This window comes from Phaethon lepturus, unplaced genomic scaffold (assembly GCF_000687285.1).
Source record: "Phaethon lepturus isolate BGI_N335 unplaced genomic scaffold, ASM68728v1 scaffold9801, whole genome shotgun sequence".
NCBI lineage: Eukaryota > Metazoa > Chordata > Aves > Phaethontiformes > Phaethontidae > Phaethon > Phaethon lepturus.
Genome location: NW_010519827.1, coordinates 35656 through 50389, shown reverse-complemented (window position 1 = coordinate 50389; position 14734 = coordinate 35656). Strand labels below are relative to the sequence as shown.

General features: G+C 38.3%; 1 protein-coding gene across 1 annotated transcript in view; it reads left to right on the top strand.

The window, feature by feature from the left end:
- Window positions 1–366: 366 nt before the first annotated feature.
- The window catches only part of SLC38A6 (solute carrier family 38, member 6), a gene marked incomplete at its 5' end in the record, with an annotated part of 38947 nt that continues 24579 nt past the window's right edge, over window positions 367–14734 (top strand). The window contains 4 exons of the mRNA XM_010297171.1: window positions 367–488; window positions 1256–1329; window positions 5611–5663; window positions 8776–8815. Of these exons, the coding sequence (XP_010295473.1) occupies window positions 367–488; window positions 1256–1329; window positions 5611–5663; window positions 8776–8815 (289 nt within the window). The remainder of the gene's footprint in view (window positions 489–1255; window positions 1330–5610; window positions 5664–8775; window positions 8816–14734) is intronic.

Here is a 14734-nt window from a genome sequence, read left to right as displayed (position 1 = left end):
GAACGCCTGGTCCCGGCGCTTCCGCGGAGCCCTTCGACCCTGGGCTGGCAGGGCCCCGGTGCTGCCGCCCGCTCTGCGCCTCGCTCCTGCTGGGACCCCAGGGGCAGCCCGCTCCCAAGCGTAAGTCCTGCTGCGCTCCATGTGCGCTCTGGAATCGCCCGGCGCAAAGGCTGTAGTCATCCCGGGCTCCTTGCGGGACAGCATCCTGTTGTTTTACACGCACGAGGGTTTGCGTGGTCTTAGAGTGAGAAAGATTTAGATTAGGGAAGGAGAAGTTGACTGCCTCTCCCCCTCCCTTAAATTTCCTCCTGTGAAAGACCAAAACACCTCTCGTGCTAACTGTACTTTGTTTTGCCCTTTTCACAGAATCCTCCAGATCGTGGCTCTTCCTTTGCTTTCTCAGTGTTTAATTTAATGAACGCAATCATGGGAAGTGGGATACTTGGCTTATCCTATGCTATGGCCAACACAGGGATCCTGGGGTTTAGGTAAGTTTTCGGTTTTTACATACGCTTGTTTTTAACCTCATCTTGCAGTTTTAAGTGGAACAAAACTGGATTACTAAGACTCCTGTGCAAAAACTGAGGAAGAAATAAATAGCTTGTGCTTTTTCAGCATAGTTGAATAAGATCTTCCTTCTTTGGTTTAGTCATTCAAATCTGGCGTAACATAAGTACTGCCCAGGCATTGCATTAAATTGCCACATGGTGGCAATTTCTTGGCCATTACTCCCTAATAGATTGATATTTGTGTTTTAAGGCTGCTATCTCCTTTAGCTCCAGAAATGGGCCTTCTGAAGTAGGACGGCTACATATCTGAAAAATGTGAATCACTTGTGCTTTTGTTTGCACTTCTGCTTGTTGTGCTATTAACCAATGGATGACAGGGTCAAAGCTGCCAGAATTGTCGCTTTTACCATTTTCTGAGTATCTAGATTCAGTGCATTAGAAGATACATATTTGTGTATATGTAAACACACAAACTCCTATGTTTATGTCCTCTTTATAATTCATATATCAGACCTTTACCCTTTATGGTATGTCATATGCTTTGGTGGACAAAGTAAGCAGCAGTGGAACTTACCATGTATTGGGAAGGTCAGAGACCTTATGAACCATAGTCAGCAGATATAAGCCATAAAATGAGGAAATCTTGTCTTGTGGTACCTTACTTCTTGCAAAAGTAGCATTCCTAAAGATAGAAAGTGCATTGTACTGTAAAAGTGCTTTAATTGTGAATATTTTGTGGTTTTTAGTGTCTTACTGCTGATTGTTGCCAGCCTTGCTTCTTACTCTGTATTTCTTCTGCTCAGTATGTGCACTCAGACTGGTAAGTGAAAAGGATTTATCTAACACTGATCCCTGAAATACTTCCTTACCTGTATCACAAAGACGTGACCCAGTATAGTTACTCTAATTAACAGCATGTTAACACATAGCCATGTCTGATTCACTGCTGTTGAAATATTTTAACGTTTTTAGTGATTGCTCTTTGCCATTTAAAAATAGGATTTTGAAACCTCTTATGAAAAGTCATGACAAACTGACTGGTTTCTAGATTTTCAGTTTTAATTGTTTCAAAATGCCTCTCTCATCTTCCCTAAAAGATACATCCTGTATTTCTGTAGCAAAATTATTTTGGTGCTGGCTGGACCATGCTACTTCAGCATGTACAGTTGCTTTCAGTGAAGACTTAAAAGCAATAAAATAGCAGACTTTCATTCTTCTACTTGCAATATATACTTTGTGGTTTGAAATGGATACCTTTCAGGTTTTGTAATCATATTGGATTATCATAATTCTCATGGCACTTCACAGATGCAGGTTTTTACTGCATTTTTGATACTGAATGAGAAGTCACATTGCAGTCCTTAGAAATTACACTGCTTTCATAAGGTACTATCTGCAATCTAATCTGCAAATGTTTTAATGTTGCTTCTTTTAATCGTTACTGAAACAATTGACTAGTTTCTTCAATTCTTGTATACAGAGATCACATTATAGCAGGAAGTCTCCATCTCTTTCAGTCACCTGGTTATTGTTTCCCTCATCTGTTTTCCTCTCTTTTCAAAGGTGGTGGGAGAAAGCTTGTTTCATTCCTTACTGGCTTTGTTTTCTATAGCTAGCTTTGGTCTCTCAGATGATTGCTTCCTGATTCTTCTTAGATCTGCTGCTCCTGTCTTCACCTGTTGAGTGATCTTCTTCACACATTCTTAAAAAAAATTCTTCAGAGGTAGGGTTACTTTTTATGGTTGATATTGTTGGCTGCTTGATTTGGGACTAAGTCTTTGGTAATTTTTTTCTCCTCTTGGAGCACTTCTTATTAGAAACGAACTTGAAATAAGTAGCTAGAAAAATACATAAGAAGCAAAAAAAAGGGAGTACTTGAGATAATTTTTTATGATCTTTGTTTACCTCTTATTTGAGCCTGAAAAATTCTGTATTATGCAGGCACTAGGTGGTAATATGTTGTTGTCTGGTGAAATAATACTTGGAGATCCCTGCAAAAGAACTACTGGGGAGAGGGGAAAATTAAGGATTTAAACTTTTTGAAATAAGAAAACTTTCCATGTTATGAATTTTAGGCACCTAATATATTTTCTTGTATATTTTTATATACAAGAGGTTATATACTGAGACTTAACTCCTCAGTTATTGTCCAAAGGCAACATTCCACCTCAAGAAAGTATTTTTTGAAGTACACACAACTGAAAGCAAGGAATACCCCTGAAATGACAGGATGAAGTATTCCTCTTGTCTGAAACTAGCACTTTACAGTTCATAATTAGTTATCACCTAATGTTGACAGATAATACGAGCACCAGAACTATCTCTAGATAAGTTTGCTGGATTTATGGCCTTCTGTGTTTTGATTTTTTTTTTTTAATAAGTCTTATCTCAGATTATTTTTACTGTAATTCCTGTGAACTACTGAAGTATTTTCATGTTAGATAACATTCTGAGTTTTTCCTTAAAAAATGAGAAGTATGGCCTGTTGTGCCTTGGCAAAGTACAATCTGTGTACGTGTTTGCTTCCAAAGTAGATAATTGAACATTTTTCTTCATAAAACTTATATGCATTTGTGAACAGTATTATAGTATTAAGTTTAATCCATGGCAAGGAATTGGAAAGAAATTTTAGTAGTTTTATATTTTTAAAAATTAGATAGAAAAATTAAAAGGTCAGGGAAGAAAACCTTTGAAAGTGTTTGTAAACTGTTCATTCAGGTACTCAGATCATAAAAGTAATCCTAGGGAAGAGCTGACCTATAAAATACCTTCTAAAAAGGAAGCTTTAATATTAATTCCATTTTAAACAGGGACCAGGATTTATTAAACACAGACATTTTAGTTGTAACTTAAAATAAAGGAAGTGTCTTCGATTTTTAAATTACATGGGCCTACACTTTGAAAAAAATCAGATTATTTGTGTAGACCAAAAGGCTTAGCACAAAAATACTGCTAAGTGTCAAGCGTCAGATGTGGATTAGTTTAATCAGTGTGTTCTCCCGGTGTTAATTCAGTACGACCTACATTGTTTAGGGGTTTGGGCTGACAAAGGCTAAGCTTACTCTGTAAAGCCGACGAATTGGGAATATAAGTGGGATGTACTTTGAAGTTTCATGGTTTTTTTTTTCCTTTTAATTTTATGAGTTAGTCATGAGTGTTGCTTGTACTATACTTGCCAGTTTTGCTTTGCATCTAAATGGATAATTTCCATTTAGTGTTAATAACGTAATAGAAATCAAGCCAATTGGGCAGAACTTGTTTGTATTAATTGTGCTTAATATTTTGTTACATATATTCTTGAAATTACAAACGTAATGTGATTGAGTATTCCGACTTCCCAGTGTTCACAGGACTAAATTGATTATGGAAACAAAGTTACTGTAGAAAATATTCTAAGGTTTCATATTGCTGTTTTGTAATTGTGTGGAAAATTTTCTTCTCTTTGTTGGTAACTCCTCATATGTGTGTGCTGTGTATTTGTTCCCATGTGGTAAAAACAGCTCTTTAAAATATTTAACATAAATTTTAACATTTTACTGGTTTGTTTGATGCCATTGGAGATGGCCTTCTAAAATGCCTTTTTTTTTTTTCCCCTTGTAATCAACAACTTTAAAAACAGAAATCTGAGAAAACTACTCGGTAAAATCTAGTAAGATGTAGTTCTCGTTTAATAATATCTGTCTGACTTTTATCAGTGTAACAGCAGATGCAAGAGGTTAGTCCAGGTTTATGCTGAGAGCTGACTCTGGCTCATTTAATTTTTTCATTTCATTAATTTTGTCATAGCATATTGGTATCAGTAATGGAGCAGAACGTGAAACATTGCCTTTGAGAAAATCATATGAGAAAATTAATGAAGATTTTGGGGTTTGATGGGATTTTTTTGTTTTGTTTTGCTCTATGTTGTTTTTTCCTCTGGAGCATTGATCTGATTGTGTGCAGAACTTCGGCGAAATGAAAACGCCTAGGGTTGAGCAGTTGGCAGTCTGAGGCTCCAGTCCAGTCACCTGAACTCTGTGAACCGGCTGCGTCTCCCACCGCCCACGTCTTGTTTCGTTTTCTTGGGTGGGACTTCGCTCAGGTGTGAAGGGCTGCCCCCGGCTGCTCAAATTGCAGGGCTGGACTCGAAATTAAGATCTGGTAGGAGTAGAAGCAGTAGTGTACCAAGCAGAACCAAGGAAGGGGAAGCAAGTGTTATGACAATAAAATTATGTGGTTTTGAGATTAATTTTACTCTTTGAGGCATTTACAACCGTGGACCCTTTTATTATATACTGAGAAAGTGACTGGTATTTCTCTGAAAACTTTCATCTTTTTGATACCGCTTGAGTTTCTAATAACGAAATACAGAGCAACAATGAAAGCCTTTAATATGACTTCCTTCTTTCTGAGAAGGGACTGGTTTGAGTTACCAGCAATATTAGAAGCCAGCTTCAGCTAAAACTCAACAAAAGCATACAGGAAACCACAGGCTATTTTAATGTGATTATGTAGGTCAGGTGCAGGTAAGGGCAGGATTTTGTTTTGTTTTTGGTTTTGCTTTGGTGTGTTTTGGTTTGTTTTTTTAATAATAGATTTCAACCAAGGAAGGTATTTACCTTCAGCTCTCTTGAAAATAAATAGTGCTGAGTTTTTAAAAGCTGGCAAGATGGTGATTGATGTTTATAGTTGTAGAAAGATGAAAAGGGATCCTCCGTAGTTGTCTTCATTTAAAAAAAAAAAGTGTACCCTTTAAAAGGGTACAAATAAAATATGGGATTAGCATATCTAATTGTTGAGGCTATCACTTGCAAAAATATTTGGGAGAGGCAATTTGCTATTAATGTATTACTATTTTTAAAATATTACTGGTTTTAATACTAACTAAATTTAGTTTCTGGAGAGTTTGTGAATGGTTGAGGGTATAGATGTATTTTGTAGCAAGAGTACAGGTGTATATGAAATATATTTTATAAATAAAAAATACTATAAAATACTCTTTTAATTCTGTCCTGAATTATGTTCATTTAAAAAGGGGCAAAAAAGGCAAAGCTAGAGCTTTCAAGTAATTTTGAAGTTAAAATATTTTAGCTTTTTTGTTTTGTTTTGTTTTTTTTGACAGCTGTCACTTCTTATGAAGATCTTGGCCTGTTTGCATTTGGATCAGCTGGAAAGGTGAGTATTTACTTTTACCTGTGTATTGTTGTTCTTGGTCTCATGCTTCTGATATACAACTGGTCTTTGCATAGCAGAGAGAGAGAAAGGAAATACATAGTATAGTTACTGAGGTCCTAGTATACCGAAAAGTCTGTTATGTCCTGAAGCTTTTTGCTACGTTTTGGTTAGTGTGTCTGGTCTGTGGAAGCCCAAACTTTAGTTAACTGTAAAATAGACATTCCTTAAACAGAAGATTTTGTGCTACTTTTCTGTCAGTGTGTTCAGTTTTTAGTTGTATGTACAAATATTTGCTCACTGGCATTGTTGTTGAGTTGGCTCAGCAATCCGTTTCAGGTTTCTTACAGTCCCATTGTAACTCTGCTGTAAACTGTTGAGAGACAGGTAAACTATTTACTGTTAGTATTCTAGCATTTAATAGAGATCTAAGATAAGTGTTTGCCTTTCATGTAGTTTCCACAATAGAAACAAATAAGAATACATATAATGTGTGTTAATTCTCTTTCTGTTGTTTAATAAACTTGTCAGATGAATGTTTCTTACTTGTTTTTTAATCTCGTGATTAAAAAAACCAAACAACAAAATAAAACAAAAAACCAGTTTTGGTGCAAGAGTGATCCAACATACAAGCCATGCCTTTTTAGTAGTGTTTATTGAATGTCTTTTTTTGTAAGAGACGATGTTGTCCAGTGATACTGGCTGCACAGGAAGTGCTGCTCGTGAATACTGCACATTTAGTATTACAACTCCTGTGCTCTGTATTTCAGTTAAGTGATCCTAAAAGCAGATTGTACCACACAGAAGTGTGATTTTAAAGGTTTACAATATTTTTATTTTAAATGAGTTCTGCTTAACAGTGTAGAGTCTGTTTTCTTTGCTTTTTTTTTTTTAGTGTAACTGAGAATTAAATCTGAGCTATTAGGTGTTTGTAAGACTTCCGTTAATGTTAATAAGCAGATATGAGTGTAGTCTGTGAGGATCAATATTTATCGATCAAAGTGAAGATGTGATCAACCTCAAAGGATAATAAACTTGACATTAGCAAGGTATGAAATAAAAGTATTTTTATAGGAGCTATTCTGTACACATTAACCACAAGTTGTTAGATGCAGAAGTCACAGAAATGTAGAGCTTAAGGAGATATTAAAATGTGGCTTAGTCTGCCTTTGCTCCGAAACAGGGCTAAATGTATGTAAAGCATTCTTGACAGATGTTTGCCTAATCTGTTATTTAAAAGCTTAAATGAAGGAGATTTCACAGCTTCACTATGTAGCCAACATCAGTAATTTTTTTCTCCCTAATATCCTTTTTCATCATTTTCAGTTTAAATAATTTGTGCTAAAAATCATTTTGTCTTTTATTTTCAGTGTGCATGCAGAGCACTGGAATATTTCTAGGATGGGAAGCTGTTGTTTTGATTAAATAATTAACAAAATTTCACCAAGCTTTCCTGATGAACTGACATTTCTGGAACACTTATCTTTCTCGCTTGAAGTATCTTTGATATTTACACATCTTTCTTAAAACTTGCCTCCAAAATGGAGGCATTTTGGAGTAATGCTCCACAGTAAGCTGGCTGAGAACTTGACAGTGACAAGAAATGTAATTATTACCTATGTTTTAGATAGACTTAGTAGATTGCAAATAGAGAAAACGGGCTGAAATAACACAATCAGTGGCATAAAGCAATCACAGAAACAGCAAATCTTGTTTTGGGATGTAGTGCCAGCCATGTTCTAAGTCATATATTTGAGGTCTGCTTCCTGAATGCATTGCTTTTAAGCACTCTTGTTGATTTTTAGACTTTTCTAGTTTACCACAACCACCCTGAATTCTAATCCTGTCCCTGAACTCTCCTCACCTTAGGCACAGGTGGCTTTATTTTTTTTTCTTTTTTCTTTAAATTAGTACTTACCCTTCCCTCACTTGAGTCATCCGCTAACGATGCAGAGAGGCTGCTGTAGGACTTTGCTTGAACTGGCATCTTAGGTTGACAGTAAACTACTGGTAACTGCTCATGAAGTAGAGCAGTTATTCAACCTTATGGTGATTTCCTGTCAAAAATATTTTTCTGAGATTTGTGAGAATGGAGATTTCCTGCTGTTGGAAGATAGCTGATTGTCCCTTTCCAAAGGCATGAAGTATTTGTTTCCATCTATGGCAAATTCCAAGATACGATACTTTTTTTTCTTCTTTTTTTTTTCTTTCGCTGGTGACTTTTGAACTGAGTTTGAATTTGTTTAAAATATGGTATGATTTTCTAGTTGATAATTGAAAAAATGGCAACTTTGCTTTCAGATGTTGTTCAAGAGTACAAATTTGTTTTTCTTCTCATAACTGTGGCTTGATTTTTCCAAGTTGACTTAATGGTAGCAGTCATGTAGGAAGGGTCCTGCTACATCAAGAAGAGCAGTGAGTAAAAAGAAAAACTGTAATAATTATTCTAGATAATTGTGCTATTTTAGAATTGAATGTTATTATTTTAGAAAACACTGGTAAAACATTAGACACTTTGAGGTTTTTTTCAGTTGGAAGTTAATTCTTTGGATTCAGACAGATATTTCAATGGCCTGTGATCATTTCTACTTCTGTACCAGTCCAGTATGAATAATTACAGATACTAAAAAGAAAAAAGGTATCTGGTTTACAAGTCGAAAAGAATATTGATGTTCATGACAGTTAAAAATATTCAGGTTTTTGGAGTGAGGAAGTAACTTATACAAATCTCTGCTGTCTGGTTGTCTTTTCAGAGGTGAATGATCGTTTTCATTTGTACTCAGCTGATGTTAATTTGAATGCATTTACATGTTTTCAGTGATTTAAAAACCTCATCTTCTGCAGAACAGGCTTCACACTAACTCCTCTTGTTTTGTCATCTCAGAATGAAAATGCGGTATTTTCAGGGAGATTTGTTGCTTTTGTAGTCATTTTAGATTGCATTGGTTTCCATGTATTAAACTCTTCACTAAATAGAAGATGCCCTTCCTTTCAGTACTCGTTATCGCTTCTACGTCTGGTCTGTTCAAAATAATACATGTGTGTTTTATGACTGCTATAGACATACGATTTTAGTTATCCTTACCCTTTCTAAAGAAATAATTTTTTTTTATAGGTCCTTGTTGCAACTACAATTATTATCCAGAATATTGGAGGTAAGATACTTCATACGCTCAATATTAACCAAGTGGAGTATAACCTGTGCAGTCTACAAAGCTCCACAAACACCAAAGGCAATAATTAAATCAAAGTGTTCTTAAGAAACTGATTAAAAGGACAGAAAACTTAAAGGAAAGCCTTATGTAATCGTGCTAAGCAGAAGTGCTGTAGTCATGGGGTAGATGGGGGGACTTAAGGGGTTGGATTGTGTGCCTGGTGCTGCATCACAGGACGTGGAGCACATCTATCATAGCTGGCATCGCTAATTGGAAGGGGCTTAGGAAGCATAATCTCTTCTCCGCTGTTCCGCACATTTGCATCTGGTAGCTACATTTTATCACATCATGTGTTTTGGTTTTTGCTGTTGGAACTTGCTCATGCATTTTAGTGATTTGTGTAACAACTGAATGTTTACTTAGCCATGAAGTTTCATATGTTCTTTATTAATGGTAGCCTTTTTTTTGTTCGTTCAATACCTTCGTTTTTTGGGGAGCTGTTTAGTTTGCTGGCTTATATCATGTGGGCTGATAATCTCTGTTGTCATATGCTGGGCTGTCCAGTTACGTTATTCTTATTTTTTCGTCCTTGGTGCATGACATAATGCAATAACACTAGCTGTCTTTGTATTAAAATAATCACCTAAGCATTTAAGCTCTTACTCAGGTATGTTCACCTTCTTGACAGTTACTAAGTAGTAGTGCCCTTACAAATGAAATGTCTGAAAGTAGACAGTGTTTAACAGAACGATTTTAAAGTTTTTTGGCTGTAAATGTTTTTGGATACTTTGAGGGATGAGGGAGTTATGTGAAAGCTCCCTCCTCTCTGTCCCTACTGTTAAGGAGATACACATGTTCACATACATGGACAGAAGGAAGTAGCATTCCAGCACTGTCCTCCTTTCCTGTAGGATTACCTGTCGAATCCAGACAATTCAGTGATTGCTGGTTTTTGTCACTATGTAGAGACCCAGAATTAGACCAAGTAACTGATTTTATAACAAAATTGCTATCTTTTCTTATATTAAAAGCTCCAATAATAAAAACTGCCTAATTGAAAAGGCTATAAAAACCCAAGCATTAATTTCAGGCAGGAGTGAACATATTAATTCCAAGATTAAGGATTATTTATTCATACAGGTTTTAGAGGATGTTCTGTAGCAATGAACAAATTTTTAAATTTCCTTTCCCGTTTCAGTGGACCTCTAAATAAACAGTACTAGGGAAGGAGTGACACACAGTACTGGTTCTGGAGACTCTGGGATTGTGTACAAGACTCTGTGGTCAAAGGAAATATGACTCTTATTTCTTCCTCGTAGCAGTTCATAACCTTCTCTGTGTCATTTTTAATAAAATTCAGCTCAGTAACTCTAGAGCCCCAAACTACCGCATGCTGGGTGTTATCAAACTACTTATTCCATCTTCTGCAGTGGACTTCTGGGCCCAGTTTGCCAACCAGTGGTTTTCCATTTAACTAGTTAAAAAGTAGATTTTGCAAGTTGAAACTCTTCTTTCAAATATTTTTAGTGACCTCATTTCGATGGAAGCTTTCAAAATTCTTGTTTTGGTTCTGGTTCCAAGGGCAATATCTTTCATGTAAGAGAATGGTAGTAGTTCATGCATCTGGTACGTTTGCTTGCAAAGACCACGTAGTTTTAAATGCACTGAAAAGAGAAAGCTGACCTTCCTTCTCTGAGTCAGTGTTCGTAACACCAATACATGCCCCAGTCTGTGAGGAAGGGTGATCTGTGGAAACACGGGTTGCGAGTTGGGCCTCCTTGGCAACTTCTACTGTACAGAACGTGTATTTTGCTCTCGCTGCAAGGAGCTATCACAGCTTCTGGTTAGTATTTAGATTTCTGTTTGAGCTCCAGCTGCGTTCTTTCTCTCTTTAACAACTGCTTTTGGCAGAGTCCTGTGATGCTGCAGTCCAAGTCAGCAGAGCAGCACTGTGTCATGAATCGTCCTTGGAGATGACTACCCTGCAGGCTAACAGGCCCTTAAAAATAGGAGGGATGAAGAGCTTTCTTTACCTCTCACTGAGTCTTGACTCTTGAAGAAATGCGTAGAAAGAAAGGAAATTTTCTTGTCTTTCTGGTCCATCTACAGATGTTAAGTGGGAGTGGTGAAACTGTGTGGTGTAGTTTGTCCTGACTGGGAGCCCTGCTGGGATTAAGTGTAAAACTTAACCCTTTCCGCTTAGTGCACTTTGGCAGGTGTTCCCCTCTTTTTTTGGGTGAGGGGATTTGGTTTTTTTGTCTGTTTGAGGGAACCAGCAGCACCGTGCCTGTTGGGCAGACATCCAGACTCTGTCAACATCTTTAATCTCAGAGTAAGGCTAAAAATAAAATTGTTTTCTATTACCTCCTCCATCATCAGACCTGGGTATATTGCATCATACAGTATCTTATTTCAAAAGTGATTGGAGAGCATGAGATAATGAATGGTGGCTTGTGATTAAAATAAGCAACTTTACTAGGGTTATTGTCACTATCGGCATCTAGTCTGGGCTTTTTAAAAGTTTGGTCTAATCGCTTCTAAAAATAACTCAAGTGTGGAAATGATTTACATTAATTTGTGGTGGAGAAAGCTTTTTAGTAATCACTTTAGTATAGTTATGCTTTCCAATTTGTCATCAGTGCTTTTTTCAAAAGAAAGCTTAAAGTGCAAATTTGAATTTGACATCCTAATTGCATATGCTTATAGATGTGTGTAGATAGGGCAGTTGGTTTTTCTACTAGCAGGATACCCGAAGAAAAAAAAAAAAAAAATTGTACAGCTACAGGAAAGCACTTGCTGGTCAAAATTGGAATTTAAATGGTTAAAAAAAATTTATTTCAAGTACTTTGCTTGGAATTTACTGTGTATCTCTACTATGAGTATGCAACTTTTCTGCAGATTGAAGGGTCTCTTTTTCTGCAGATTTAACAGTTTCTTGAAGCACTTAGTGTTACGTTAATCCAAGTAACACTAATCAAATGCTAAAATCCATTTCAGTACCAAGAATTAATTAAGGGTGCATCAGGATAATACGTTAACTTTGCAGTACCCAAATGTAAATGAAGGTAGTCTTAAACACTGTGACTTAAAGACTCTATAGAACATATACAAATTCTTGGCTTAGAGTGATTAAACTTTAGGACTGTTTGCCTAGCTTTCCTTATTTATATCAACATGTACTTGTTCTTGCAATATAGGTATTTGTTAATGCAGTGAAACCAAAAGGTTGAGTGGGATGGCTAGAGCTACTCCTACTGTTCTGTCTGGTGGTATTTTGGCCCAGTCCAGCTGCCCTTTAATCTCAATAACTAGCCATCAGTTCCCCGTGAACTGCCTTGTTCTTGAGAGACCCGTTGGTGTCTGTGGGGTTGCAAAGTGGACGCTGGAAAGGGAAACTCTCAAATTGCCCGTTGCCAGGCTTTTATTTTGTTCATCCGCTGCTCCCGAGCCCTTCCTTTCAGCCCAGGTCTGTAAGTGGGGTGATCTTCCGAACGTCCATTTCTTGCCTGCCGTGCAGAAGAAGATCCTGAAGGATTTCAGACCTTGTCGCGTGCCCTCTAAGATGGGAGAAGGCCCCTGGGGATGTTGTACGCTGGGAGGTGTAGAAGGAGGGAGGGAGGCTGCTGTGGAAAACGCTGGGTTACACGGCTGTGCTGGCTCTTTGTGGAATCCTTCCCAGGAGCGGCTGGAGTTGGACGGAGTCCCCGCTATTGTTTTAATGGCGTTGTGCTTCTAGGAAGTGATGGATGAGGGGCAGTGGGCCAAAGCCGTGGCTCGGCATCACGCAGCCCTTCCCCCTTTCCTGCCAGGGGACTTCTGCGAGCTTCCTAGACGCCTTCCCAAGGTGGGGAAAGGAGGACGGGAATTTCTCCTCCTGGAATTGTCCTCTCTGTGGATGTGACTGAAAAGGAGGACAGTCCACAGCCGTGTGTCCGAGAGAGAATCGGTTGGCATCTCAAAGCATAAGCGGTGAAGTTAGAGAAGGAATTATTTTAGCAAGGCTGGCGGAAAAATGGAGACAAACACCCTGAAGTATTGCACAAGAGCTCTCAGTCTGTTGCCAACACTAACAACTCCTCGCGTTGAGGTCTAGCAGGAAGCGTGCGGGGAGCTTCCCAGCGTACCGCTGCGGGCTGGTACCGGCTGAAGGTCACTGCTGCCGGGAGATCGGCCCGGCCCAGAGGGCCTGGTAGCTGCGATCCACACAGATGGACGCTGCTGAGCACATGAGTTCAGTTATTTAAAATTTATTAGCAGTGGGACGAAGTGCTGCAGTGGAATGTGCAGTACAGCCGTGTAGCATAGGTGGTCTGGGTCTGCGTGAGGATTTTTTGCATCGTAGTGGGTTGGTTTTTTTTTTTTCCATTTTCTTTCGATGGGCTGAGCTGCGCGGGGGGAATCCCCGTGCTGAGGACCGGCACGAGTGACTAACCCGACCTGGCGTGTACCCAGGGGATCATTGCAGTCGCTCTTTGGAACTAAGCTCTTCAGACAGCTATCTTAATTTTACAAAGAAATACTTGCTTTCTAGCATAAATACGGTTTAATTAAGTGTAATTTCTGTAACTGGTGCCTGTGGATTTTTGTTTCGATACTCTGCAGTTAACATGTCCTCAAAGGTACACGCCTGTCTTCTCTGTGAGAATAAGTAATGAGGAAAAAAAGATCGTTCCGTATCCCTTGAGCGCTGTTTTATCCTCGGGTCCGCCTGAACGCTACAGGCAGTAAGCAGAGGTTACAGGATTAGTTCTGATGGGAGATTCAGTTCTTTAGCAGGATTTTACGGCCTGTTAATACAGTTAATGTGACGGACAATACCCAGAAACCCTGCCATGAATGTAATACGTGCTAAATACGTATTTAACTTCGGGTAGTTCATATTTTTCAAGCTTCCCAAAGTAAATCAAGAGGCATAACCACTGCAAAAAGCCTATGTTTTAATGAGCGCGCGGACGACGGGGCCGGCCCGGCGCAGCAGCGCTCCCGCACCACCATCTGCTGGCCCCGGCCGCCTCCCGGGAGAGCGGCTGCTTCTGGTGAGCTGAACCACGAAAGACTGAACTTGGCAATTTGCTTGGGGAACAGGCATAGGTGTGCTTTCTGCGAGTCACTACTTATAAATGATGTAAAAAAAAAAAGACAAACCCCCAAAAAACCCAAACCAAAAAACCCTCCACGAACTCGTTTTATCAAGTTACTTGGGCGCTTTTGGTTTTGCAAATTATTATTTATTAGTTAGTATTATTTTGCAGATTAAGAAATTTAGTTTTACAAGCATTTACAAAATAAGTCTCAAATTTAAATGGAGCAAGTATGTTTTTGAGAATGTGGGGGTGGGAACATCCTTCATTTTGTAATCAGAGTACAATACTCTACAAACTTTGAAAATAAATGAATGGTGCAAATCATGGAAGAATAAAATACAGCTTGTTGCATGCTGAGACCTGTGTCGTTAATACCTTAAGAAATTACTGAGCTTCCTTTAAGAATGGGAAATGTAATTCTGGTTTCAAACAAACTTGAATGTTTGTTTTCACAGTGTGGTTTGCTTTTGACCGGAAAGCCTAATTATCCTTAGTGATTCAAAGTGAGGATTTCCAGTGCAGGGCTGCCTTAATTAAGGGCAGGTTTGTCAGCTCCTGTACTAATTTAACAATTGATGACCCATGCTCTTGTGTTTCTGTATTGCGGGGGATGGTTGTTGGAAGGTTTGATGCTGTAAAGAATATTAAGCTTGCTTTAAATAAATAACCAGAAAAATCCCAACCTGCAGGGTACTTCAGAATGGAATATATGATGGACTGCGTAGAAAACATTTCAAGTTTTAGTGGCGTAACTGTACAAATACAATTCAGCTAACGAAGTTTTACCAAAATAAATCTGCTGCCCATGTGTTCCCTGGGGAATAAGAAGGACTTC